Source organism: Castor canadensis, chromosome 12 (assembly GCF_047511655.1).
Source record: "Castor canadensis chromosome 12, mCasCan1.hap1v2, whole genome shotgun sequence".
Lineage (NCBI taxonomy): Eukaryota > Metazoa > Chordata > Mammalia > Rodentia > Castoridae > Castor > Castor canadensis.
The window spans coordinates 108,803,970-108,829,139 of NC_133397.1; the positions used below are offsets into that span (position 1 = coordinate 108,803,970).

The 25,170-nt window shown below is 42.3% G+C and overlaps 1 protein-coding gene across 1 annotated transcript; it reads left to right on the plus strand.

The window, feature by feature from the left end:
• Positions 1 to 1,702: 1,702 nt before the first annotated feature.
• Ampd1 (adenosine monophosphate deaminase 1) lies at positions 1,703 to 24,793 on the plus strand. The gene is made up of 16 exons (XM_074050700.1): positions 1,703 to 1,843; positions 3,223 to 3,234; positions 6,215 to 6,401; positions 8,012 to 8,177; positions 11,070 to 11,235; positions 15,186 to 15,405; positions 15,881 to 16,010; positions 17,924 to 18,118; positions 18,616 to 18,747; positions 19,771 to 19,934; positions 21,186 to 21,312; positions 21,491 to 21,654; positions 22,572 to 22,692; positions 23,317 to 23,490; positions 23,767 to 23,877; positions 24,615 to 24,793. The coding sequence occupies exons 1-16, from the start codon at positions 1,822 to 1,824 to the stop codon at positions 24,771 to 24,773; spliced, it is 2,250 nt and encodes a 749-aa protein (XP_073906801.1). The 5' UTR covers positions 1,703 to 1,821; the 3' UTR covers positions 24,774 to 24,793.
• The last annotated feature ends 377 nt before the right edge of the window (positions 24,794 to 25,170 follow it).

The window sequence follows — 25,170 nt, forward strand, 5'->3', positions numbered from 1 at the left end:
GAGGACAGACTTTGAGGCCAACCTGGCCTACATAGCAAGAGCCTACCTCTAAATCAATCAATCAGAAAATCCATGCAGGGATTTACACATGAGTGTAGCTCAGTGGTAAAGCTCTTGCCTATTATGTATGAGACTCTGGGTTTGATCCCAGCACTGAGACAAATAAAATAAATTCCAAAACCCACAAAAACTTCAGTGGGTCCCCAGTGTTTTTTTCATGTGCTAAGAAATGAACCCAGGGCCTGACACATGGTAGGGAGGTGCCCTACCCCTGAATTATACTTCCAGCCTTCAATGTTATAGTGATTAAAGTCAACACCCTTAGCCTAGTCTGACTTCTGCCTCTGTTCCCTGTCCTCTGGCAGGCACTTCTCAAACTCCACACTTCAGTCCCAGTATCCTAGGCCGATTGCATTCCAAGGAAAAGTGAGCTGGGCACTGGTGGCTCACGCCTGTAATCCTAGCTACTCAGGAGGCAGAGATCAGAAGGATCATGGTAGGAAGCCAGCCTGGGGAAATAGTTCCTGAAACCCTATTTCGAAAAAAATCCTTCACAAAAAATGGCTGGTGGGCTGGCAGAGTGGCACAAGGTGTAGGTCCTAAGTTCAAACCCCAGTACCTCAAACAAACAAACAAGTATGGATCCTGAAATGGATGAGTGTTTGAGCTTTTGAATTTCAGGGGACGCCAATGACATAAAAGCATGAAGTAGCAAGGATGGTCTTAGAGGTCTGAGGACCTTTTTTTCCCATAGTTACACAGAAGTTGATTCAAGATGTTCTCGAGTTACTTTTGAGAGGGGACGTGGATGATTTTCCTAGTTCATTATGCCACTCATAGGGACAGTTGGTGATCCTATAGAGACTTGCATGAGGTATCCAAAATCTATACTACTAAGCAGCTCTGAGTTCTGTTACAGAGTTAGCTGAAAATCATTTCTCACCGTTACAAATCACCTTGTTTTGTTTTCTTCGTAGGTCTCATTATCACCTGAAATTATTTTATTGAGTACTGTCCATCAGAACATAAGCAGAGCCTTTTCTCTTGCTTACTGTATGCCACTGCCCAGTCCTGGTTAGGCTTTGAAAAGTCGAGGCCAGTCGGGCACCAGTGGCTCATACCTGTAATCCTAGCTACTCAGGAGGCAGAGATCAGGAGGATTGTGGTTTGAAACCAGCATAGGCCAATGTTTTTGCAAGATCTTATCTCAAAAATACCCAACACAAAACAGGGCTGGTGGAGTGACTCAAGAGATAGAGCACCTGCCTAGCAAGCAAGAGGCCCTGAGTTCAAACCCCAGTACCACCAAAACAAAAAGTAGTAAAACATTGCACATGTGCATGTGTGCTTGTTCTGAGAGCTCCATGTGTATCAGCGTATTCACCAGCCACAGAAAGCTGTTCCTATGGTGAGAACCCCTGAGAATCTTGACTTTTCAGAAGCCCGCAGACAACACTGTATTTTATTAGGGTGGAGAACAATCGTCAGTGTGACATCTTGTAAGAAAACTATACTAGACAACAATCCAAGGAAGCTTGGAGGTTGTTAAATTGCAATCGCTGGCCCATTACAGATATCTTTTCTGAAAATACCCAAATAAAGATTGAAGGCTTCACCTGTTTCTTGCTGTCAATTGCCTAAAGTTATAAATAGATTTGAAGATCATCTCTCTTCTTTTAGCAGATCAGGGTCAGATTACAGGGGGCAAAGCAAAATAATAACATGAGTGTCAGGGAATTTTAGTCTGTCAGTCAGCCATCCCCACAGTCTGTCTCCCTTCCCTTCTGCTGTGCTGTCCTAGAATCAAGGGTCCCAGCAACAATGCCTCTGTTTAAACGTTCAGGTAGGTGTGTGAAAGTGTTTGAAGAGCTCTTTTTTTGTTTTTTTTTTCCATATGCAATCATTCTTTTAAATAGCAGATCATCTTGATAACCCTTTATTTAGGATCCATAGTAGCTTCAACAATACACGCTAGGGAAGCAAGACATTTTCAAGTTTTTGTTTGCTTTCAGTTTGGGGAGGGGGGTAATTTTCTAAAATTGCATCTTTGATGCCTTAGAAAACTGTAAGATATTTAATATCTATTCTGCTTAGACTAAACCAAATCTATGCTGACACAGTTCTGAGGAGGGTCATGAACAATGTCTCTAGCTAAAAATCCTGACAGAAATTTTGACCTGTCCTATGCACTCTGATGGTTTACATTCCAGGTTTGTACACAGAGGGATTTAAAAAATAGTAATATGCTATATGTATATTTTATTATAAAAGCAGTGCATGTTTCCTGTGAAAGAAAATACCCTGAAAATGAAAGTAATAAACACTCCTTTAGAAAAATTAGAAAATAGGGCTAGGGGTGTGGTTCAGGCAGTAGAGCGCCTGCCTAGCAAGTTCAAACCCCAGGACCATGAAAAAAAAAAAAAGCTTAGAAAATAGTGATAAGAAAAACAATCATCACAGTCCCATCATGCAAAGATACCCACTCTTAACATTTTAGTGTTTTTCTTTTCGATCTAGTTCCTAGGAAAATTAAAGAAAATTTAAAAGAAAACAGCGGTGTTATATTGTACATGTAACTTTATGTCTTGCTTTTGACAGGATAATATCTTGGCTTCATATTATAGTGTAACTCTTTTACCATAGTATTCCATCTCTTCCTAAACACCATTGTACATCGTTGTATCATATTCTACTTCTCCCAATGAATTCTGTAGGTTCTTCACAGTTTTTTGTAAGTATAAATAATACTCACAACTAAAACTTGTTTCTGTGTTTAAGGAGCGTTTCCATGGGATTGACCTCAGAAAAGGCAGCTCATTAGGCATTACTAAATTATTTATCAAATGAGCTATTTTAGTTTATCTCCTCCTGGCATCCTGTGAGAGTTCCCAATGCTCTTCATCAGGTTCCTTTGTTCTGTTTTGTTTAGTTCACATTTTACAAACAGTACCTTCTGGGGCTGGGAATGTGGCTCAGACATAGAGTGCGTGATTAGCTTGCACAAGGCCCCAGGTTTAGTCCCTAGCTCCATCACAAAAAAAAAAAAAAAAAACCAACAAACTGCAGCTAGATAGAAGACTGACCTGGAATGATGTCTTGTATAACCCCTCTTTATTGTGACACTCTCCATGCTTGCATTCCTATGTACTAGTTAATGATCACTGTGATTTCTGAAAGTCATTCATATATTTATTGTGTCTTGTTTTATTTTACTTTACACAGCTGAACGAAAGCGTAAGTATCTTGGACTATTTTTCCTGCCATTTGCCAGAGTATCAATTAAAGAAATGACACTGTTCCTTAATTCAGAAACGTGATTGTTTTTCAGCAGTGTTTATTAAATTATACCATGGCAAGTCAACAAAAAATACTGATGACCATAGTAACTCATGGCTTTTCTGGTTTCCAAAAACTAAAACAAACCAAAAACACTATTTTTTTTAAAAAGGATACTTCATAGGATACCTCGTTGATATTTTGAAATAAAAGCAGATTAGCCAGTGGGGTCTACTGAGAAAATCTTCAACTCTAGTGAGAAAAAAATTGTTGGCAATTTTTGTAGCCAGATAAAATTTTAAAAATTATTTTAAGTAAAATTTTAACCTTAGTTGTACATACCCCTCCATCTTGAATTACCCTTGTCCTTTTGCTGACTGGTCCTGTGTGTGCCCCCAGGCTCCTCTGGAAAGTGAGTTGTGGTTGAAGTGAAAGATTCCCAAGCTTGTTCCCTACACCTTAATAAACACTGCAGAGAAGCAAGCACGAGCTTCTGGATGTGGCGGGTGAAGAAACCAGCATGATATTCCTTCTCCCGTACCTTCCTGTGTGAATAATAACAATCCTCAATTCCTGGGAAGAACTGTGTAGCTTTTTAAGGTGTTCGTGTTTAAGCTTCATGACAACTTTTGAAGTCGACTATTATTATTAACATTTCCCCTTTTTGATGACAAACACTGAGGCTCCTAGTGGTTATGAGGTGTGCCCAAGGCCACCCAGCTGTCATGGACACTGACACCCAATCCAAGGTTCTGCTTCACCATCGTGTTTCTTTTTTTCTATTCCTGTCCTCAAGAATTTGCCACTCAGGTGTCATATTATCTTAACATGTTCCAAAAGAAGTATTCTTTATGAATCTATTTCTCCTTTACTTCCTGAATGCAGGTTGTGACTACCTCTTATCTATTCATCCTTTGAAATACTACTTTCACTCTTGCCTTTTCATAATCACCACCTCTCCCAGAAGTATTTTGAAGTGGAGCTCTTAAATTAGAGACCAAATTTCAGTTGTGATAGCATGAAGTCAAAACAACTGGTTGATTTAGTAGAAGAAATATCAACCAGATAATTTTTGGTCATCTTATAAACTAACTACTCATGTCTGTATTCCTACCTACTGAGGAGGTAGAGATCAGGACATACAGTTCAAAGCCAGCCCAGCAAGTAGTTTGAGATACTTCATCTTGAAAAAACTCATCACAAAAAAAGGCTGGCAGTGTGGCTCAAGTGGTAGAGCGCCTGCCTAGCAAGTTTGAGACCCTGAGTTCAAGCCCCACTACCACCAAAAAAAAAAAAAGAAACAAAATGATATGTGGGGTCCCAGGTAATGATTGTTTGTGCTGGAGGAACCAATGTCAAGGAAATAAGATTTGGTTTCTGAGCATCATTTGCAAACTGTTCACACTGCCACAGATCCTCAGTCTCACATCACAACCAACTGGCCTCCTTCCATTTTGCTCTTCACTGTGCATGAAGCATCTAACTTCTGCTTGCCATCCATCTTTGAGGTGCATCTGCCTGCTTGTGGTGTTCAGAGAGGAGCCATGCTATTTCTGGGGATGGGTTGGCAGTGGCTGGGGGGAGTGTTCCATTTATTTCTTAGCAGATCATCATGCTTGCCAAAGAACCACTAATAGCATCCAAAGATGCTTTTCAGTTTCAGGAAGTGTTTGAGTTTAATGAAGCAAACAGATGCATGAAATTCAGCCAGCATCATGGGCCTCTCAGTTAACTCTGCTGTGACAAGCTAGGACTTTAAAACTAGCTCACATGACTCCTACTGTGGGTAACTTATGAGTCAATGACTATCATTTCTAATGTATGCTTCACCTTCTACTAAATCATAGCATTTCCTTCATGGCCCAAAGCTAACCCCAAATACCAAATGTGTGTTTCACCGATGCTACTAAATTACATCATTCAATTTAGTCTGCTGCTTTGTTGTCCTTAAAGGATTTCCACATACCTTATCTCACTTGGCATCACAGCAGCCTTGCAAGTGGGGTTGGGTAGGTGTTAGAACCCTACTTGACAGATAAGGAGACTGCAATAGCCAGGTGCAAATGTCTCATACTTAATCCTAGCTACTTGGGAGGCTAAGATCAGGAAGATCACAGATCGAGGCCAGCCCAAGCAAATAGTTCTCAAGACCCCAGCTCCAAAATAACCCAAACAAAATGAGCTGGAGGTATGGCTTGAATGGTAGAGCACCTGCTTTACAAGCATGAAGCCCTGAATTCAAACCCCAATCCCACCCAAAAAAAAAAAAAAAGTAAACTGGTTTTTCAAAGGTCATTCATTCTGAAAGAAATGGAACTCCCAACACAGGGAAATGAATTTTAGTGTCTGCCTTCCCCCACATAGCAGCATATCACCAACGTCAGGATTTGAAGAAAAAAAAAAAAAAGGTTTGATGTGTGAGAGAAACACACTACCAGTCCTAAGGGGAAGAAAGGCCCTAGAGTACACATTTATTTGTCAGAACTACTGATTTCCCAGCAATCACTGGGACCGCTAGTTCTCCTGAGAAAGAAAAGCTCAAAGGACCAACAACAACTCTGTCCACATCTTCAAAACCAATCAGAAAGACTCCACCAACATAATGAGAGAGACTATGCTGCCTGATTGCTGTGAAATCAAACTTAGCCTCGTCAGAAACAAGTGATCTTACGTTATGTACTGCTCCTACAGAGCCCGAAATTATTTTTAGGGCCCAACAGAAACATGCTATGAGAATCTGGCCTGTGTTTCTGAGGGCAGATTTCCAAGCCCCCTCCTCAAACGCCCCCACCCACCACCAAGGGTGTGTCAGTGACCCTGGTTGGAGAGCAGGGAAGTCATGCACCCAATGCAGTCCTTGGTGCCTTTAAGCTAGAAGAAACTCTTGGATGACTTTTGAAAAAGAACATGCACGCTAATACGTGAAAATCTGTTTTAGAAATTGATGATGCAATGCGTAGCTTTGCTGAAAAAGTATTTGCCTCTGAAGTCAAAGATGAGGGAGGCCGCCATGAGATCTCCCCCTTTGACGTGGATGAGATCTGTCCAATTTCTCATCGTGAGATGCAAGCACACATATTCCACATGGAGACGCTGTCTTTGTCCGGCTCCATGGATGCCCGGAGGTAAGTAGTGTGAGGGGAATGCTTAGGAACTTGGCCTGTGAGGAGGGGCAAATGCCAGAGCAGACATGGCCCAGCCTGTCTGAATGAAGGGCCAATTAAAGGAAGAACACTGCCAGAGTAGAAATTCTTCCCCCTCCTCACTATATATGTTAGGGTGAGATACCAATGACAGAAAAACACAAATTAGTGGGCCTCCTACCCCCATCTACATCCCCTCATGTTGAGGTCTCCCTATCCACCCAAGCAAGGGGACTTGAGCTACCTTTGCAATTACTCCAGGCCATAGTGGGCTGACAGCTGCCATAAACACACTCAACTTATACACAATTGTCATGGGAGCTGGAGCTCAAGAGCTTTCCTTTTCAGACTGAACCCCTAGCCACCCCAGTGTTGTGTTCACCAAAATGGGAGTCCTGCCCTCCAGCCACACTGCTGGCTTCCCAGCCTCAGGGATACAGTCTTCCATTTCTTCCCTCATGCCCTGCCTATCCTACGTCTATGATGTGTACTTACTGCCCTCCCCTATAGTCTTCAGACATCCCTCTTGACAAAGTCTGTTTTCATTTATTTCTAGGATTTGCTGTCATTATCTGCCACATCTTAGTCCTCAAAGTTATTATAGTGATGACTTCCTAGAACTCCCTTCGTTCAGCTTTCCCCCTCATCCTACCAGCTTCATCCTATGGTCTTTCTCTTGCTTTTATGTCTTTAAGAAAAGAACAATATGACTCAAGTGGTAGAGTGCCTGTTTAACAAGCATGAAGCCCTGAGTTCAAACCCCAGAGCTACAAAAACAAAACAACATAACAAACAAACAAACAAAAAACAACCACTTCCTTTGGCATCCCCTGAAGGACCTAACACAGGACTTGTATCCAAGTAGAAACTCAATAAATATTTACTGATTTGAGGAAATAATACGATTAAACACCTTATAAGTTCTAGGCACTGTGCTAGGCATTTGGTATACATTAAATCCCAGAAATCCTATAAGATAGCTGTGACAAAATACTTAAGAAAGATTGACTTAAAGAAAGAAAGGGTTATTTTGGCTCACTGGTTCAGAGGTTTCAGTTCATGGTCACTTGACTCCATCGCTTTGGGCCTGTGGTGAGGTAGAGCATCACGGCAGGGAGCACATGGTGGAGAGAAGCAGCTCACCTCATGGTTAGTCAGGAAGAGAGAGGAGACATTTCAGAGCCAGCCCCGAACAGTAGCCATTTCTTACGGTACCTTTTTTAGATAGGGAGGTGAGAACTCGTAGAATTGAAGGAACAGAAGGTTGTAGCTGACATGGCCTTGCTCATTGCAGTATCCAGGCTCCTATTCTGCTAAGAGTAGACTGCCCGGGAAGAATGGTGCTGTACTAAAAGCCTTTTAGTATGTGCCCTAAGGGCCACTGTTCCAAAGTATATACTCAGCACAAGCAGAAGTATCTGTGTCTTCTGTGATCTTCTGCTATACTAGTCTGTTTCTGAAACCCAACTCCCATTTTAGTTTTCACTTTTTGTCCTCAAAATAAAACAGTATAGTAAAACATCTACCTGTTACTATGAAACTCCTGTGAAGACAAGCTAAGTCCTTTTACTTTTTTTAAATTTCAAACCCAGAAAAAGGCGTTTCCAAGGACGGAAGACAGTTAATTTGTCAATTCCACAGAGTGAAACATCTTCCACCAAACTGTCCCATATTGATGACTTCATCTCTTCATCCCCAACCTATGAGAATGTGCCTGATTTCCAGAGAGTGCAGATCACTGGCGACTATGCCTCTGGGGTGAGTTGTGCCAGCCACTCACAGGTATCCTCAGAAGCCACTGAGTTTGAGCCTTTCTAGCTTCTTCCTTTTCTTGTTAAGGCTCCTGTGAGCTCACCCAACCCTTGTTATGCTTTGTTGTTGCACTTGAACGCTAACATGGAATGTTATGTTTCTCTATTGCTTTTATCATCCCACACCATTTCTCCTCTGTCTGCTTTAGTTGCACACTGAGAATATGGAGAACATACTGTATGTGTCCCAAGTCCAGTGGACAGATTTGGGCAAAAGGACCAAAGAGAGAAGTAAGAAGAGGTGGTCCAGTCTTCTTGAAGGCATCATTAAATAGGAAAGGAGGATGACGGGAGACATGGGGATCTCAGAAAAGACGAACCCAAGCAGAACCTAGAATAGAGAGAAAGGCCATAGGGAGCATAAACCAATCAAAGGAAACAGATCAGAAGGACAGGCAGAAAAGAAGAAAGGAGCTGGGTGCTGGTGGCTCACATCTGTAATTCTAGCTACTTGGGAGGCTGAGATTGGGAGGATTGCAGTTTGAGACCACCCCAGGCAAGTAGTTCTCGAGACTCTATCTTCAAAACAACAAGACCAAAGTGGATTGGAGGTGTGGCTCAAGCACTAGAGTGCCTGCTTTTGCAAGCACGAAGCCCTGAGTTGAAACCCAAATTCCACCCCCCAAAAAAAAAAAATAAAAAAGGAGAGACCAAGAAAAAGAAGGAAGATGAGAGGTTAGAAAATTCTATTGGACTATTGTTTTTGGACCAGCTGAAACCTCCAGTTTCATTGCATTTGCTTACACAGTAGATTATTGCTTGGAACAGACTCTAGCACGTACAGGGTTAATAAACTCATGTTACCAACAACTTGACCTTCCTATCCTATCCAGATTAATAAATCTCAGCCACGTGGACTTGCAGTGTCAGCATCATATTGGTGAAACTGCTACTTAGCCATCAGTCTGAGCGCCAAATATAGCATCAATGGCCGCCTTCTCAAGTAACCAACCCAGTCATGGTAAATCCTAAGATACTTCAAAGTGACAGAGCAGTGAAATGCAAGCCATTCTTGTTTACTCTTTTTTTTTTGTATAACGGGGGCTTTGCAAATGACAAAGGTTTTAGATAACCAATTAGCGGAAGAGAAATGTTCAATAGTGGTAAGTACATGGGCACACAGTTTGGAGAACTCCAGTGTTCAAAAGAACATAAAACATTAGGAGACAAACTTGATACCTATGACTAGAAACAAAAACAGGAATAAGAAGAGAGAAGATGGAAGGAAGGGCAAGATATGCAGTTGGCGAGGAATAGCGGCTCCTCCTTTGAACACTAGAGGACACCTGAATCTTTGGCCCAGGATCTAGAACCAAGAGTATTGCTATGCCTGTTGGCTCAATGTGGCTGTGAGCGCTACTCCACTTGGTTGTGCTTTGTACCCAAGCTCATCTTAATCCTTGCAATGTTAGCACAGAGGTAAAGGGGAAAGTAGGGCTAAAGTCCCAAGGCCTTTACTCTCTGATAATCACTTGATTAAATTTTATCAGCCCTTATCGATCAGCCTCTCAGAGCCAGGCATTGTAGGAAAAGTGCCGAGGTTATAAAGACCCAACTCTTAGGGCTCTGAGTATAGCTCAAGTGGTAGAGCCCTTGCCTAGCAAGTACGAGGCCCTGAGTTCAAACCCCAGTACCACCAGAAAAGAAAGAAAAAGACCCAATTCTTGTCCTTGAGTTGCTGATAGGCTGGTGGTCCACTAGGTGGCAATGAAACAGGCATGTCATTGGAAGCAGACCCCCTCTCCCCCACAGACCTTACAGTTATGCTAGATTCTTTCAGCCAAAGTCAGCAGGTCTTTAAAAATAAACCGCCTAGGATCAATATCTGCATCTCAAACCATTGGGAACAAGCTTATGTGGGTGCCAGAGGCAAAGTCTCTGGGCTCTGATAATAATAAGCATTCAAGGATTTCAAATTATAACTGCTTGGGCCAGGATCTGGGAATGGGGGCAGGGAAACAACAGTTTAGGACATTTTTAGCAGCTCTAATAAAGTTTTACTCTAGAAGCCCTGTATTTTTAGCCACCGATAAAATTCTCTTTAAAACTTGCAAAACGCTGGACACGGTGGTACGTAACTATAATGCCAGCCGAAGGAGACTGAGGTAGGAGGATTGTGAATTTGAGTTGTGTCTGAACTATTTTTTTGAGAACCTGTTTCAAAAACAAAACAAAACAAAAAGCCAGGTGCCTGTGGCTCATGCCTATAATCTTAGCTACTCAGGAGGCAATGATCAGGAGGATTGAGTTCAAAGCCAGTCCAAGAAAATAGTTCCCAAGACCCTATCTCGAAAATACCCTTTACAAAAAAGGGCTGGTGGAGTGACTCAACATATAGGTCCTGAGTTCAAATTTCAGTACCCCCCAAAAAAAGAATCACACTGTCAGTTGAGATATTTATTGTTTTCAGAAGTCTGTATTTTAAATGCTGCATGGAAGGAAGAAAGTGTGTACCATGTTACACAGGGTTCTTTTTATCATTTTTGCTGAATAATTCCTATGTTAGCAAAACCAAAACAGGGAACCTGGATGTGTAGTTCAGTGATAGAATGTCTGCCTAGAGTGTTCAAGGTCTTGAGTTCAATCCTTAGCACTGCCCAAAACAAAAATAAATGCAGGATTATCAGGGAAAGACTTGTCACGGGATAGGTAAGTTATGGTGGAGATGAAAGAGCAGAAAAAACCCCAAGACTTACTCTTGCAGAGAGACCCAGGGCCCAAGTCTATTAGGAAGCCTCAGGGCCATAGCACTTGGAGGGCTGGGAGGTGCCAAAGATGAGCTTGACCTGCTTTTCAGATTTTCACAGGATGGCTCCATACTCTGGCATTTTCTTGGCAGGTAACAGTGGAAGATTTTGAGATGGTTTGTAAAGGTCTATACCGGGCCTTGTGTATACGTGAGAAGTACATGCAGAAGTCGTTTCAGAGGTTCCCTCAAACCCCTTCTAAGTACTTGCGGAGCGTCGACGGTGAAGCCTGGGTAGCAATAGAGAGCTTCTATCCAGGTACTTTACTCTCTTGCAAAATGTGTGCACTGTGTATCTTTTGGCTTAACTGCTGAAATATCAAATTGAAATATTAAATTCAAAATATGCCCCTAGATTATAAGTAGTCCATTTAAAAATATCATAGTCATCTTCAGCTCCATTCTACCTGCCCACATCCAGTCATGTGATTCAGTCTATGCACTCTCTCTCTAAGCCTCTTCTCTCTTTACCATCCTCCCACCAAGATTGAGAACTACATATTTCTCTTTATTTAGATTATTGTGATAGCTTCCTAATACTAGGCTACATTTCATTCTCACCTCCTTTTGGTTCATTTTCTCCTTGACACTAGTTATTAAAACACAGACCTGAATCTGGCGTGGGTGGCTCATGTCTGTAATCCTAGCTACTCAGGAGGCAGTGATCAGGAGGATCAGGGTTCGAAGCCAGCCCAAGGCAAGTAGTTCTCATGACCCCATCTCGAAAAAGCCCTTCACAAAAAAGGACTGGTAGGCTGGTGGAGTGGCTCAAGGTATAGGGCCTGAGTTTAAACCCCAGTACCACAAAAATAGAAAAAAACCACAGAGCTTGTGGCACATGCCTGTAAATACCAGCTACTCGAGAGGCAGAGGCAGAAAGATCAAGAGTTCAAGACCAGAGTGGGCAAAATTATGGAGGCCATATCTCAAAAACAAAATACAAACAAAAGGGCTGAAGTTGTGGTTCAAGTGGTAGAGCAGGGAAGGACCTGGATTCAATCCCCGGGACAGAGAGAGAGTGAGAGGAGAGAGAGAGAGAGAGAGAGAGAGAGAGAGAGAGAGAGAGAGAGAGAGAGAGAGAAAACAAGAGAGAGAGAGAGAGAAGAAAGGGACCCAAGCAGATCCCTTTCCTGACAAAACCAGCTGCTCCTATTACCTACAAAGCTTGCTTTCCAAGCTCTTTCGCCTGACTTTCAAGGCCTGCCCCCTTTGGCTTCCTCACTGATTTTATTTGTTTGGTTTTGGTCTTGCACACTCAACCTATTTCTAAACTGACCTCCCAACTCCACCTTTTATAGTCTTTGTTATGGTTGGAAGAATTTCTTGATCTCCATATAGTTCAGCACTTTCCTCCTCTTAGGCTGTTCCCCAGCCTAGACTGCCCTTCCCTGACTTAGTCACCCTGTGTTCACAGGTGTAGATCCAACCTTATCCTTTAAGACGCAGCCCAAATACCATCATTTCTTGACTGTCTCTGACCTCAGAATAAAAGTAAACAACATATTCTGCCTTTCCATTGCACTTTATTTACCTATCTGTTTTAACTCTGCCTTGTATGAAGTACAATGTTTTTAAACAATCTGAAGTCTGTCAAATTATCAAAATGTCATCTTTGTGAAATTTTGTGTCCTGTATCTTTAAGATTATACTGCTAACTAGAACTGATCTTCCTGGCACATATTTTAGATTTGTCATGTTATTGAAGATCTTAAATTCTACACCCTCTTCTCTGTAATTCCTTTTAATGTAATAATCAGGTTAAATTGGGTGCTGATGGCTCATGCCTGAAATCCTAGCTACATGGGAGGCTACAATTGGGAAGATTGAGGTTCAAGCCCAGCTGGGCAAATAGTGTGTGAGACCCAGTCTCCAAAACAATCGAACAAAATGGACTGTAGGTGTGGCTCAAGCAGTAGAGCTGCTTTGCAAGCTTGAAGCCCTTGAGTTCAAACCCCAGTCTCAGGAAAAAAAAAAAAAATCATGTCCAGTTTGGTATATAATATTGGTTTTCCCATCCTCTGTAAAAGAGCATCATTGGGATGTTTGCCTTCCCTTTGCTCCCTCTGGATTACACTTAATTTCTACAAAATGCTAAGCATAAGAAGTACAAAATTCACATTTGCTATAGCTATAGTTTCCCTTCTTTCCTGTTCCTCACCTCCTAGTTAAGAACAGGAAATATGCAAACTTTTTCTTCCCATGTTTTCTTCTCACTCTGGCTGCTTTAGGCATCATTTGCAAACAGGAGCCTTTCCAATGCCTTACTTGGGCATAGCACGTGACCATGTTTGCTTTGTGGGGATTTTTTTTGGCAGTACTAGAGTTTGAACTCAGGTCCTCACACTTGCTAGGTAGGCGCTCTTACTGCTTGAGCTACTCCACCATCCCTGTTTAGTGATGGGTATTTTTTGAGATAGGGTCTCATGAACTATTTGCCTGGGGCTGGCTTTGAACCTCAGTCCTCCTGATCTCTGCCTCCTGAGTGGCTAGGATTACAGGTGTGAGCCACTGGTGCCCAGTCATATTTGTTGAAAGTAAAGGGAGGAGTGCTGAAATGCTCTGCCAGTGTGGAATGTGTTCTTGGCCTTCTTGTGTTGAAACTGTCAGCAGAGGAAAGAAGCAAACATTTATCCACCTAATCCTTTCTCAGATCCCTTAGCAAATATCATATTTACTTTAAAAGATGGCAAACATAATTATACTAAGGAATATAATTCTGTAAGAAGAGTTTTTTTATATGGCCCTTTATATTAAAATCACTTTGGGTAAAACACAGAGGATTTTTTAGGGGAATGAAACTACTTTGTGTGATCCTGTAAGGGTAGACACATGTCATTATACACTTGTCAAAACCCATAGGATGTACAAAGCCAACCGTGAATTCCACTGTGAACTATGCACTGTGAGTGGTTATTATGGGTCAGTGTTGGTTCCTCAGTTAAAACAAACGTGCCACTCTGGGGCAGGGTGCCCACAGTGAGGTAATTTTCTGCGGTGGACAAGGGAAATGTCTATTAAAAGCATTCTAAAAAAAAGAAGAAAAAACACTCTAAATTAAGACTTTTATTACAAGAGATTAGTTTAAATAAGGTAAATATCCAAGCTCCATTTTTGTTTTTCTTTCTTTTGTTTTTTATAGAACTGAGATTTGAACTCAGGGCTTTGTCCTTGCAAAGCAGGTGCTCTACCACTTGAGCCATGCCTCCAGCCCTGCAAGCTCTATTTTTGAACTACAGTTTCAGCAGGCTGGCGTATGGCCCAAGTGGTAATGTTGAGGGAATCTCAAGCTGAGATATGGACACTGAGGCAGTTTAGCAGGAAGCAAGGTTTTATTGTGCTGACCCAGACCCAGTGGACTCATGTCCAAAGGATGAGCCCTGAGAACAAAGGGGTCTGACCTTACATACCCTTGCAAGCAGATTACAGAGGCAAAAAAACAAAGCTCAACCCACATATGGCTGCATGTGACTTCATTGGCTATTTCATCTCCCCTGTGCTATGTGACCTTCATGGTTCAGTTCTTTAAGTTTTATCTCTCTGCTTTGCCATCCCTTCCCTCTGCCTAAGTATCAGAACACAGCCTATCTGTTTCTCTTCTGGCCCACCTCCCTGCTACAGTCCTCCCTGTCTTGAAATATAGTTTCACTTTTATTTTATGCAATTATTTAATAAGCTAATATAATGCCTGTGTAGAAAGCCTGTGATGACCAATGTTAGTAAATTAAAATAATTTGTAAGTAGTATATCAATTACTTTATATAAAGAGTTATAAAGAGTGTTTCCAAATATTACTCAAAAATCATTATTTTTTTGCAGTACTGGTGTTTGAACTCAGGGCCTCACACTTGCTGGGCAGGTGCTTTACCACGTAAGCCATTCTGCCAGCTCTTTTTTGTATTGGGTATTTTTTGAGATAGGGTCTCATGAACTATTTGCCTGGACTGGCTTTTAACAGCAATCTTCCTGATCACTGCTCCTGAGTAGCTAGAATCCTACAGGTGTAAGCCAACCGGCACCCAGCTACTATAGTTATTTTATACTACAAATTTAGTCCCCTTTGAAAAGTTAATGTGAAATAAGCCTAATGGATAAATTAAATAAAGCTGGCTAATTACATCTTACAAAGTATGGGATGCCAAACTCATGAGATTTTGCTATCTTTCATATTTTGCTTATTTTCACTTGATCATCCTATGTGCTGTGTTTTAGTCTTCACCCCTCCTCCAAAGAAGGCGGAAGACCCTTTCCGAACAGATGACCTTCCTGAAAACCTGGGCTATCACCTCAAAATGAAGGATGGTGTTGTCTATATTTATCCTAACGAAGCCGCAGCCAGCAAGGATGAGCCCAAGCCATACTCTTACCCAGATCTGGATGACTTCTTAGATGACATGAACTTTTTGCTTGCTTTAATTGCCCAAGGACCTGTGTAAGTGCTTAGTGAGAGCTTAACAATAGTTACTGCTACCGCTGATAGTAAGAATAACATCTACTAAATAGATCAAATGTTCAAATACTGTGCTAAACCCTTCATGTAGATCAGTCAGCTGTGTACTGAAAGTTTATGAGCAAGTTTATGAGTTGAGAGTGTGGCCCAAAGTTACACAGCTGGCTGATCCAGAATTGGATCCCATGTCTGCTGACTACAAAGTCAAGGCCATTACCATTGATCTACATAGTCTCCACTGATTTTTAAATGCCTTCCCAAGTCCTCCCTCGTTATGTCTAACTTTGATGAAAAAGTTAGAGTACTTTTCAGTGAGAATAACTCTAGAGGACCGTGAAACATTTATTCCAACAATTGTTTCCTATGGGTGATAGGAGTCCTGATGCTTTTGAAATAGTGACTGCCTTCCTTAAATGTTTGGATTTCTTTTAGAATTATGTAATTTTATTTTTCACAGTAAGACCTATACCCACCGGCGCCTGAAGTTCCTCTCCTCCAAGTTCCAGGTCCATCAGATGCTCAATGAGATGGATGAACTAAAGGAGCTGAAAAACAACCCCCACCGAGATTTTTACAACTGCAGGAAGGTAAACGTCTTAGCTGCTCAGATGCAATTTCTAGAAAAAGGCACTAGCCAAAGATTTCTTGAGAAGGACAAGAACACCGTTTTCTAATTAATCTAAAACTCCTCCAGATAGTGAAAGTAGGTAGATTATGTCTAAAAGAATAAAAGCATCATTTCTTTTCTTTCTTTTTGACAGTACTAGGGTTTGAACTCAGGATCCTGAACTTGCTAGGCAGGAGCTCTACCATTTTTGAACCACACCCTCAGTTCTTGTGTTTTAACTATTTTTCAGGTACAATATCTTTTTTGACAGGGACCAGCCTTAGAGTACATTCTTATGCCTCCCGAGTAGCTGGGATTACAGCTGTGAGCCTCCATGCTGGCTTATTTGTTGAGATGGAGTCTTGCCAGCCCCGTTCCCTCCCCCTAATCTCTGGCCTTGAACCACAATACTCCTGATCTACTCCTTGGGAATAGCTGGGATTACAGGCACCCAGTTAAAACATCATTTCTTCACCTTTTCTTTTTTTCTGGTGGCACTGGGGTTTGAATTCAGGGCCTCATGCTTGCTAGGCAGGTTCTCTTATTGTTTGACACACTCTGACACTCCTAAAAATGTCATTTTTTTTTTTTGAGATTTACCAAACTCTTAGGTAAAATATTGCAATTATCAGACTGGGGGGTAGCTCAGTGGTACAGCAATTGCCTAACATGTGGAAGACTCTGTATTTGATCCCAAAACTGAAAAAATAAATTATTATGATCAACAAAGAATAAGAAAAATGAACAAAATCTTAAGAACTGAATATTTTAGGATTTGGAAAATCTTCCTCCTGATTCTTTTTCTTTTGCTTCCTGACTATAAAACTTTGGGGGAAATAATGAAATATTTTTGAGTTCCAGTGTTCTCACTTGTAAAATTGGAAAATACCTGATGTGAATCAGGCTCAATACACCTGATATGAAGATTGTGAATGCCAAATGAAGCTAATGACTGTGAAACCTAATCAATTAGAAACACTTCTAATACCTGTCCTGAACAGCAAGTAGAACAGGAAATATCTGCACAAAGATTTAGGCTCAAATCCTGGCTCTACCTTCTGTTTAATCTTTGGCAAATACTTAATCTATCAAAAATTTATATTAAAAGCCCTGAGTTCACACCCCAGTGCCACCAAAAAATAATTCGTATTATAAATTGTACTTATAAAAGTATCTATCAAGCCAGGAGCTGGTGACTCAAGCCTGTAATCCTAGCTACTTTGGAGTCTGAGATCAGGAGGATCATGGTTTGAGGCCAGCCCAGGCAAAAAGTTTGCAAGAGGCCATCTCAATGGAAAGCAGCTGGGTGTGATGGTGTGTGCCTGTCATCCTAGCTAGGGCAGAAAGTGTGAAATAGGATCACAGTCCAGACGGACTTGGGCATAAAGCAAAACTCTATCTCTTAAAATAACCACAGCAAAAAGGGCTGGAGGCATGACTCAAGCAGTAGAGCACCTGCCTAACAAGCATGAAGCCTTGAATTTAAGCCACATATGTCACATAAATGGTCTCACTGTGCCATGGCTTCATACTTTTAATCCTATCTTCTTTGAGAATGAAAGCTGTGGTAGCAACATCAGTTCTAATTTGTGTGTCCCGCATGGAGAAGGAGCCCCAAGAATTTTGCATGGACCGAATGTAGGAAGCATATCAGATGTACATATATTCAGGAGAAGCAAGCATTATCATTGCCTATAGCCAAGCTTTCACATTCCTGAACTAGCACAGAAGGAAACAATGGGTCTTTGTTTCTGTGCCTCCTCTACCAGCTGTCAGCTCACAGCCCTGTTATCTCCTCCTTCCTCCTGCCATGGTGGATCTGCAGGCACCATGGCCACTGATAGAACGGAATAATGAAAGCTGATGCTTCTCTCTCTCTGGGTGTGCACCCAGGTGGACACCCATATCCACGCAGCTGCCTGTATGAACCAGAAGCATCTGCTGCGCTTCATTAAGAAGTCTTACCACATCGATGCCGACAGAGTGGTCTACAGCACCAAAGAGAAGAATCTGACCCTACAGGAACTTTTTGCTCAATTGAAAATGCATCCCTATGACCTAACTGTTGACTCTTTGGACGTTCATGCTGTAGGTTGAAAAGATGTTATTTTCACTGTAGCATGCAGAACCCCACATCTTTGTGCTTCCAGTGGTCCCTTGTTATGCATAGTCTCCCTTTTAACATGTTGGTTCACTGAGAAAGCCCCTAAGATTTTTTTTTTTTTGTGGTCTGTGGTTTGAACTCATGGTTTACACCTTGAGCCACTCCATCAACCCCTTTTTTGGTGATGGGTGTTTTCAAGATAGGGTTGCTTGAACTATTTGCTCAGTCTGGATTCGAACCACGATTCTCCTGATCTCTGCTTCCTGAGTAGCTAGGATTAAGGTGTGAGTCACCGGTACCCGGCTACCTAAGACGATTTAGAGGTTCATTCACTGTTGATTGTCAGCTGTACCAGACATCATTTTTGGGGCCCAATCCCTTCCCCTGCTACCAGTCCCCTATCCCACCTAGCCATTGCTGAACACTCTGCGACCAGGCAACTCTGATAATCGAACACTGTTGCTCCTGTTTCCTGACTCAGGGACGCCAGACCTTTCAGCGTTTTGATAAGTTCAATGACAAATACAACCCTGTGGGAGCGAGTGAACTACGGGACCTCTACCTGAAGACAGATAATTTCATCAATGGGGAATATTTTGCCACCATCATCAAGGTAAGGAAGAACCAACCAGATCTATTTAATCTGGCTGTTTTTTTTTTTTTTTGCAGCACTGGGATTTGAACACAGGACCTACACCTTGAGTCACTCCACCAGCTTTTTTTTTTTTTTTTGAGTTGAGTGTTTTCAAGATAGGATCTCATGAGCTATTTTTCCAGGGTGACTTTGAACCATGATCCTCCTGATCTCTGCCTCCCAAGTAGCTAGAATCGCTGGCGTGAACTACCAGTGCCTGGCCTGACATCATTCTTGAGAAGGGATGGGCGGGGAGGACAGAAAAAGAAGGAACAGAAGGAGGGAGCAAAGGTGCTATCTCTGGTGCCAAACACTATGCAAATAAGAATCTTTTGTGAAAGTCATTGGATTGATTTTTAAAGACCTCCATTTCTAGGGTGGAGAAATTGAGGGAATGGTTTTGGGAGCAAGGACTTTGCCTGTTGAGGTTTTGGTGAGGTGTAGATTCAGGAAGAGTTCTCTGAGGTATTTGGCTCAAGTGGTAGAGCACCTGCTTAGCAAGTACAAGGCCCTGAGTTCAAATCCCAGCACTGCAAAAAAAAAAAGCGAATGAAATTTTAAAGGGCTGGCAGAGTGGCTCAAGTGGTAGAGCGCCTGCTTAGCAAGCATGAGGCCTTGAGTTCAAACCCTAGTACTGCCTTAAAAAAAAAAAAGAATACACAGGAAGAGCTAGGACGGGTATTCACACTCAAGATGGCTGTGCTTTCGGAAGCAGGATTAGCATGCAAGGTTGAGAGATGAGCGTTCAGGGAGCCAGGGAAATGTGAAAAGTTCACTCCTCTCACAGGCACCTTGAGTATCTCATCACTCTTACTTGGCCTTTGCTCTCTCTGGTCTCTCCACTGGATTCTCTTCAGCTCTTAGATCTTCCCCTCCTCCTTCCTCTCATGTTTCCTCATTTTTTTCTGAATACCCAGCCCCTCTCCCCAGATCCCACAGGTCTACACACTCCTGGGGACTTGTGGAAACTCCTGGCCTTGCACTCCTCTCTTGGCTTTGCAGGAGGTGGGAGGCGACCTGGTGGAGGCCAAGTACCAGCATGCGGAGCCCCGTCTGTCCATCTATGGCCGCAGTCCTGACGAGTGGAGCAAACTCTCCTCCTGGTTTGTCTGCAACCGCATCTACTGCCCTAACATGACATGGATGATCCAGGTCCCCAGGATCTAGTATGTATCTGCCCGTGGGAAACCCTGAAGCCTGCCCTTGTCTCACCTGCCTCATCTCCCACCTGAACAAGACATGTCCAGCCCATCTAGGCAAAAATTAGCTTTGTTGAAGCAGCACTCAGTCTGGGGTCCTGTGTGCTTGGTTTTGCCCACTCTGAGTACACACTCTTTTTTCTTTTTTTAACTAGTATATTTATATATATTTGTCAGTACTGGGATTTGAACTCAGGGATTCATACTTCCTAGGCAGCCACTCTACCACTTGAGCCACTCCACCAGCCCCATACACAGCACTCTTGACCAGACAGGAGTTAGGAAAATTATTTCAGTTCCGTTTTATAACCAGGAGCTAAATAAGAACTAAGCTAGAAAAAGAACTATGTGCATTTTAGTATATACTTTCTGCTGGTTGTTTTCTCTGTGTCTAGTTCATTCTTTCTGTGTTCATCTGTACTAGGATATAGCTTTATTTCTTTTCCTTTTCTATTTCCTTCCTTCCATTCTTCCTTCCCCTCTCCCTTCCTCCCCACCCCCCACCTCCTTTTCCTTTCCACAGGGTCTTGCTATATAGCCCAGACTGGCCTCAAACTCATGATCCTCCTGCCTCCAATTCCTAGGTGCTGGGATTATAGTTGTGAACCATCATGCCTGGCTCTGATATGGTTTTATTGTATTCAAACCTTTACCACAGTCTGCTGACTATCTCACTCACAAGTGCTCAAGTTCTCCAGAGTATTTGTTAGTGGTGTTGCTGAGGAAGTATATTTCATACATCACTTACTGCCCTTGGGTGGTTTCTCTGTTTGTTCAGTATCATTGATCTTTTATCTAATTTACATGTTCATATAGTCTCTGGCAACCTGCTTGGGTGCTCTGTGTGCCCTGTGGCAACGTAAGAGTTTTATCCTGTCTCTTGGCCCAAGAGGGCAATACTTCCTAAGACCATTGAGGCAGAGATGCAGTAGAATGGGATCGTTAGGAATACGTACTCTTGACCTATATTGGCTGTGCTTGACTCTTGGTTCCATCACTTACTATCTCTGTGGCCCTGGGCAAGTTACATGACGTCCCTTAAAAGGGGTAAAAAGAGCACCTAGCTCACTGAGATGAAGAATCTCGAGAGTGGGTGTAAGAGGAACATAGCAGATCTTTTTCTTGTATATGGCATTTGATCCTGTGGTTCCCTCATACCAGATTCATTGGTCCTAAAATTCTTCCTTTCCTCCTAAGTTCTCTTCATTCTTGCTCTAGTGATGTGTTCCGATCTAAGAATTTCCTTCCACACTTCGGAAAGATGCTGGAGAATATTTTCCTGCCAGTGTTTGAGGCCACCATCAACCCCCAGGCGCACCCAGACCTCAGTGTTTTCCTCAAGCACGTAAGCATGACCTCCAGGCCTTCACACTGCTCACAAGCCTGTCCCCTGCTCTGGCCATGACTAACTCTGGTGCTTATCTCTTTACATCTGGTCATTCCCTGTGGAGCTGAAAGTTTATCTGAGGGCAGCACCCTTGCATTTGGCCTGAACCCACCGCATGGCTCACTTTTCCTGACAGATCACGGGCTTCGACAGTGTGGATGATGAGTCAAAACACAGTGGTCACATGTTCTCCTCCAAGAGTCCCAAGCCCCAGGAATGGACAATGGAAAAGAACCCATCTTACACTTACTATGCCTACTACATGTATGCAAACATCATGGTGCTCAACAGCTTGAGAAAGTAAGTGCCAGAGAGGTGGAGCCAAGGCACAGGCTATCCCACCCAGCTCTCTCCTCAAGCGTTTGCACTCTGGGTACATTCCTGATATGCTTCCAATTGGCCCAAGTCACACATTTCTACTTTTTCTTCAGTTTGTTAAGGGACAGTAATAGACATTTTTGGTATCTTCAATATCTTTCACAGTTCCTTTCCATTAAAAAGTTTAGGAATTTATATGCGATTTATTATACCGCTCCATAGGTTTTACTCTTCATGTCTGTGGGTAAGGAATGGAGAATATCATATTGGACTTTCTTTTCTGTGCTAGCGGTTGAACCCAGTTCTTTATAATCATTCCCCCCTAAATTGTAAAGAGCAGAAATGATGAGATAGCAATACTGAGAAGTCTCCTGTTGAGACTGAAGTTGTTTCTGCTGAGGTACTCAACTCCTTATTGCCTTCATACCCCATGTCCTCAGCTGCCTCTTTTTTTGTTTGTTTGTGGTACTGGGGCTTGAACTCAGGGCCTACACCTTGAGCTACTCCACCAGCCCTTTTTTGTGTTGGGTGTTTTCTAGATAGGGTCTTGTGAACTATTTGCCCAGGCTGGCTTTGAAACTTGATCTTCCTGATCTCTGCCTCCTGGGTAGCTAGGATTATGGGCGGGCATGAGCCACCAGCACTTTTAAAACAGTTTGTATTCAGGAACAATTAAGATGATGATTTGGGATTGTGTTTTGCTGAATCCTTTGGAGGGTTGCTCCACTTCCTCCCCTCCCTCCTTCCCTCCTTTCTTCCTTCTTCCTCTCCTCCCTCCCTTTTTTCTTTCTTTCTTTCTTGGTGCTGGGGTTTAAACTCTGGGCATTGCACTTGCTAGGCAGGCGCTCTCCAATTTGAACCATGCTCCCTACCTCCCCACAGCAATTTCATTTCCACAGGGAACGTGGCATGAATACATTTCTGTTCCGACCTCACTGTGGGGAAGCTGGAGCTCTCACCCACCTCATGACGGCATTTATGATAGCAGATAACATCTCTCATGGTCTGAATTTAAAAAAGGTGAGTTGAAGGCTCTTCTTAATATCAGTTTCTATATTGAAGCTGGGGGTATCTTTTTCTGCCCCCTACCATACTGTCACAATCTGCTACCAACACTGGAATCAAATTCATGTAGACCACAAAAAGACTTTTGAGATTTTTTTTTTTTAAGTGCAGCTCATTCAACAGAGAGAAGCAAATGGGCTTCTTAAGATTACCTAATTAGTTGCTGTCAGAGATGAGTTAATGGAGATCTCTGGTTTAGAACTCTGACAAGGATAACTTAGAGGGCACTTGGCTTGCCTGGAGCTAGTTTTTGCCAGATATCTCTTGTAAGAGTCAGAGCTTTTGTGTAGCAAAACAAGTAGGTTTCAGGGCAAAAGCTTTTGAGCTTTAATCGCCTAGGTTAGATGGTCTAGCTTAGAGATGGCTCTAGTAAAAGTTCAAATAAAAAACATGATGATCCTAGACACATTTATTCCAAACAGTTTTTACATTGAAAAGCTAGAATTCTTCTTTCCTAGATTTAAAGAGTAGGTGATAATTTTGTTGAGAGCTACAGTTGAAGGCTGACCATGGGATTTTAAGGTTTCAAGTTTTATCCCTTTTCCATTATCCTTAATTCTTGTTTTACTTTCTTTTCAGAGTCCTGTGTTACAGTACTTGTTTTTCTTAGCCCAGATTCCCATCGCCATGTCTCCATTAAGTAACAACAGCCTATTTCTTGAATATGCAAAAAATCCTTTTTTAGATTTCCTCCAGAAAGGGCTGATGATCTCACTGTCTACAGATGATCCGATGCAATTCCACTTCACCAAGGTATGTATGCGGGTTTGGCTTGTTTTTTTTTTTTTTTAACAGTACTGGTTTTGAACTCAGGCCTCCTTCCACTTGCTAGGCAGGTGCTTTACTACTTGAACCACACCCCCACATGTGGGACCTTGAGCTGATATTTTGCTGAACAATTATTTCCCATCTAGAAAGAGCAAGTTAAACCTGGGGTACTTCACTGTTCTCATAATGTAAGATACATATTATTTCTTTTATTAAGGCATTCTTCTCTCTCTCTCTCATCATTTAAATAAATAACTACAGGAGCCCCTGATGGAAGAATATGCCATTGCTGCACAAGTCTTCAAGCTGAGTACCTGTGACATGTGTGAGGTGGCAAGGAACAGTGTTCTGCAGTGTGGAATTTCCCATGAGGTAGACCTGTCTCTAACTGGCTGCCCTTCTGAGTATAGGGTTTGGTAACTTCAACACTGAAAAATGAGTTGGGGAAACAAATGTAGAAAAGCTGTTTTACAGGCTGGGTTTTTTGGCTTCTGCCTATAATCCCACCTACTTAGGAGGCAGAGATAGGAGGACTGCTGTTTGAGGCCAGCCCTAGCAAAAAATTAGTGAGACCCTGTTTCAAAAAGAAGTTGGGCATGGTGGTGCACATTATAATCCCAACTACACAAGAGGCACAGGTAGGAGGATCAAGGTCTGAGGCTGGCCCTAGGCAAAAGCATGAGAGCTTTTCTGAAAAGTAACTGAAGCAAAAGGGGCTGGAGGCATGGTTCAAGTAAGTAGAGTGTTTGGCTGGTAAGCATAAGGCCCTGAGTTCAAACCCCAGTACTATGGAAAGAAGGAAGGAAGGAAAGAAAGAGAGAGAAAAGCTGTCCCACAAGTGCAAGTGCTATGGACAGGATCAGGCTACATAGTGAGATCTTGTCTCAGAAAATAGTCTCTCTCTCTAATCATGCTTTTTGGGAAATAAAAAACTAAAATACACTTGATTTCTCAGTGGACCATGCCCACTGAGCCATTAGGTGAAAGTTTCCTTGCTTTCCCTTTTGCCTGTGGCTAACATAAAGAAGGAATTTTTGTGGGAGATTCAATTATTGTCTACACCAGGGTGAAAAGAGACAATAATCGCTCTGGTTCCTTTTGTCTTATAGGAGAAAGCAAAGTTTCTGGGTGACAATTACCTTGAGGAAGGCCCTATTGGAAATGATATCCGGAAAACAAATGTAGCCCAGATCCGAATGGCCTATCGCTATGAAACCTGGTGTTATGAACTCAACTTAATTGCTGAGGGTCTTAAATCAACAGAATAAAGTAAATAAACTCAACAATACACTGAGTGAGATTTTCATTGCAGTATTTGAATAATAATAGCACTAGTTACTGAATCCCTACTAAAACCAAAGGATTGTATGAGATATTCCACTGATAGTATTTCATTTAATCTTTTCCACAACTTTATAAAGTAGATATTATCTCCATTTTGGGAAAAATGAGTAAACACTGCAAGGTTACAACCTGTACAAGAATATACCTTGTGCCAGGTGACAGGGCTCATGCCTGTGATCCTAACTGTGAGACTCCCTTCTCAACCAATTGCCAGGCAAGGAGGCATAGGCCTGTCATCCCGAGCTATATATGGGAGGTTGAGATCGGGAGGATCGTAGTTCTAGGCCAGTCAGGGCAAAAAAGTTTGTGAGACCCCCATCT

Excerpts from the sequence above, each read along its gene's own strand:
- Ampd1 (XM_074050700.1), top strand. The coding sequence starts at position 1,822 with ATGCCTCTGTTTAAACGTTCAG. Across the intron at positions 6,402-8,011 it reads GGCTCCATGGATGCCCGGAG|AAAAAGGCGTTTCCAAGGAC; the intron begins GTAAGTAGTGTG and ends TTTCAAACCCAG. Across the intron at positions 23,491-23,766 it reads TGCAATTCCACTTCACCAAG|GAGCCCCTGATGGAAGAATA; the intron begins GTATGTATGCGG and ends AAATAACTACAG.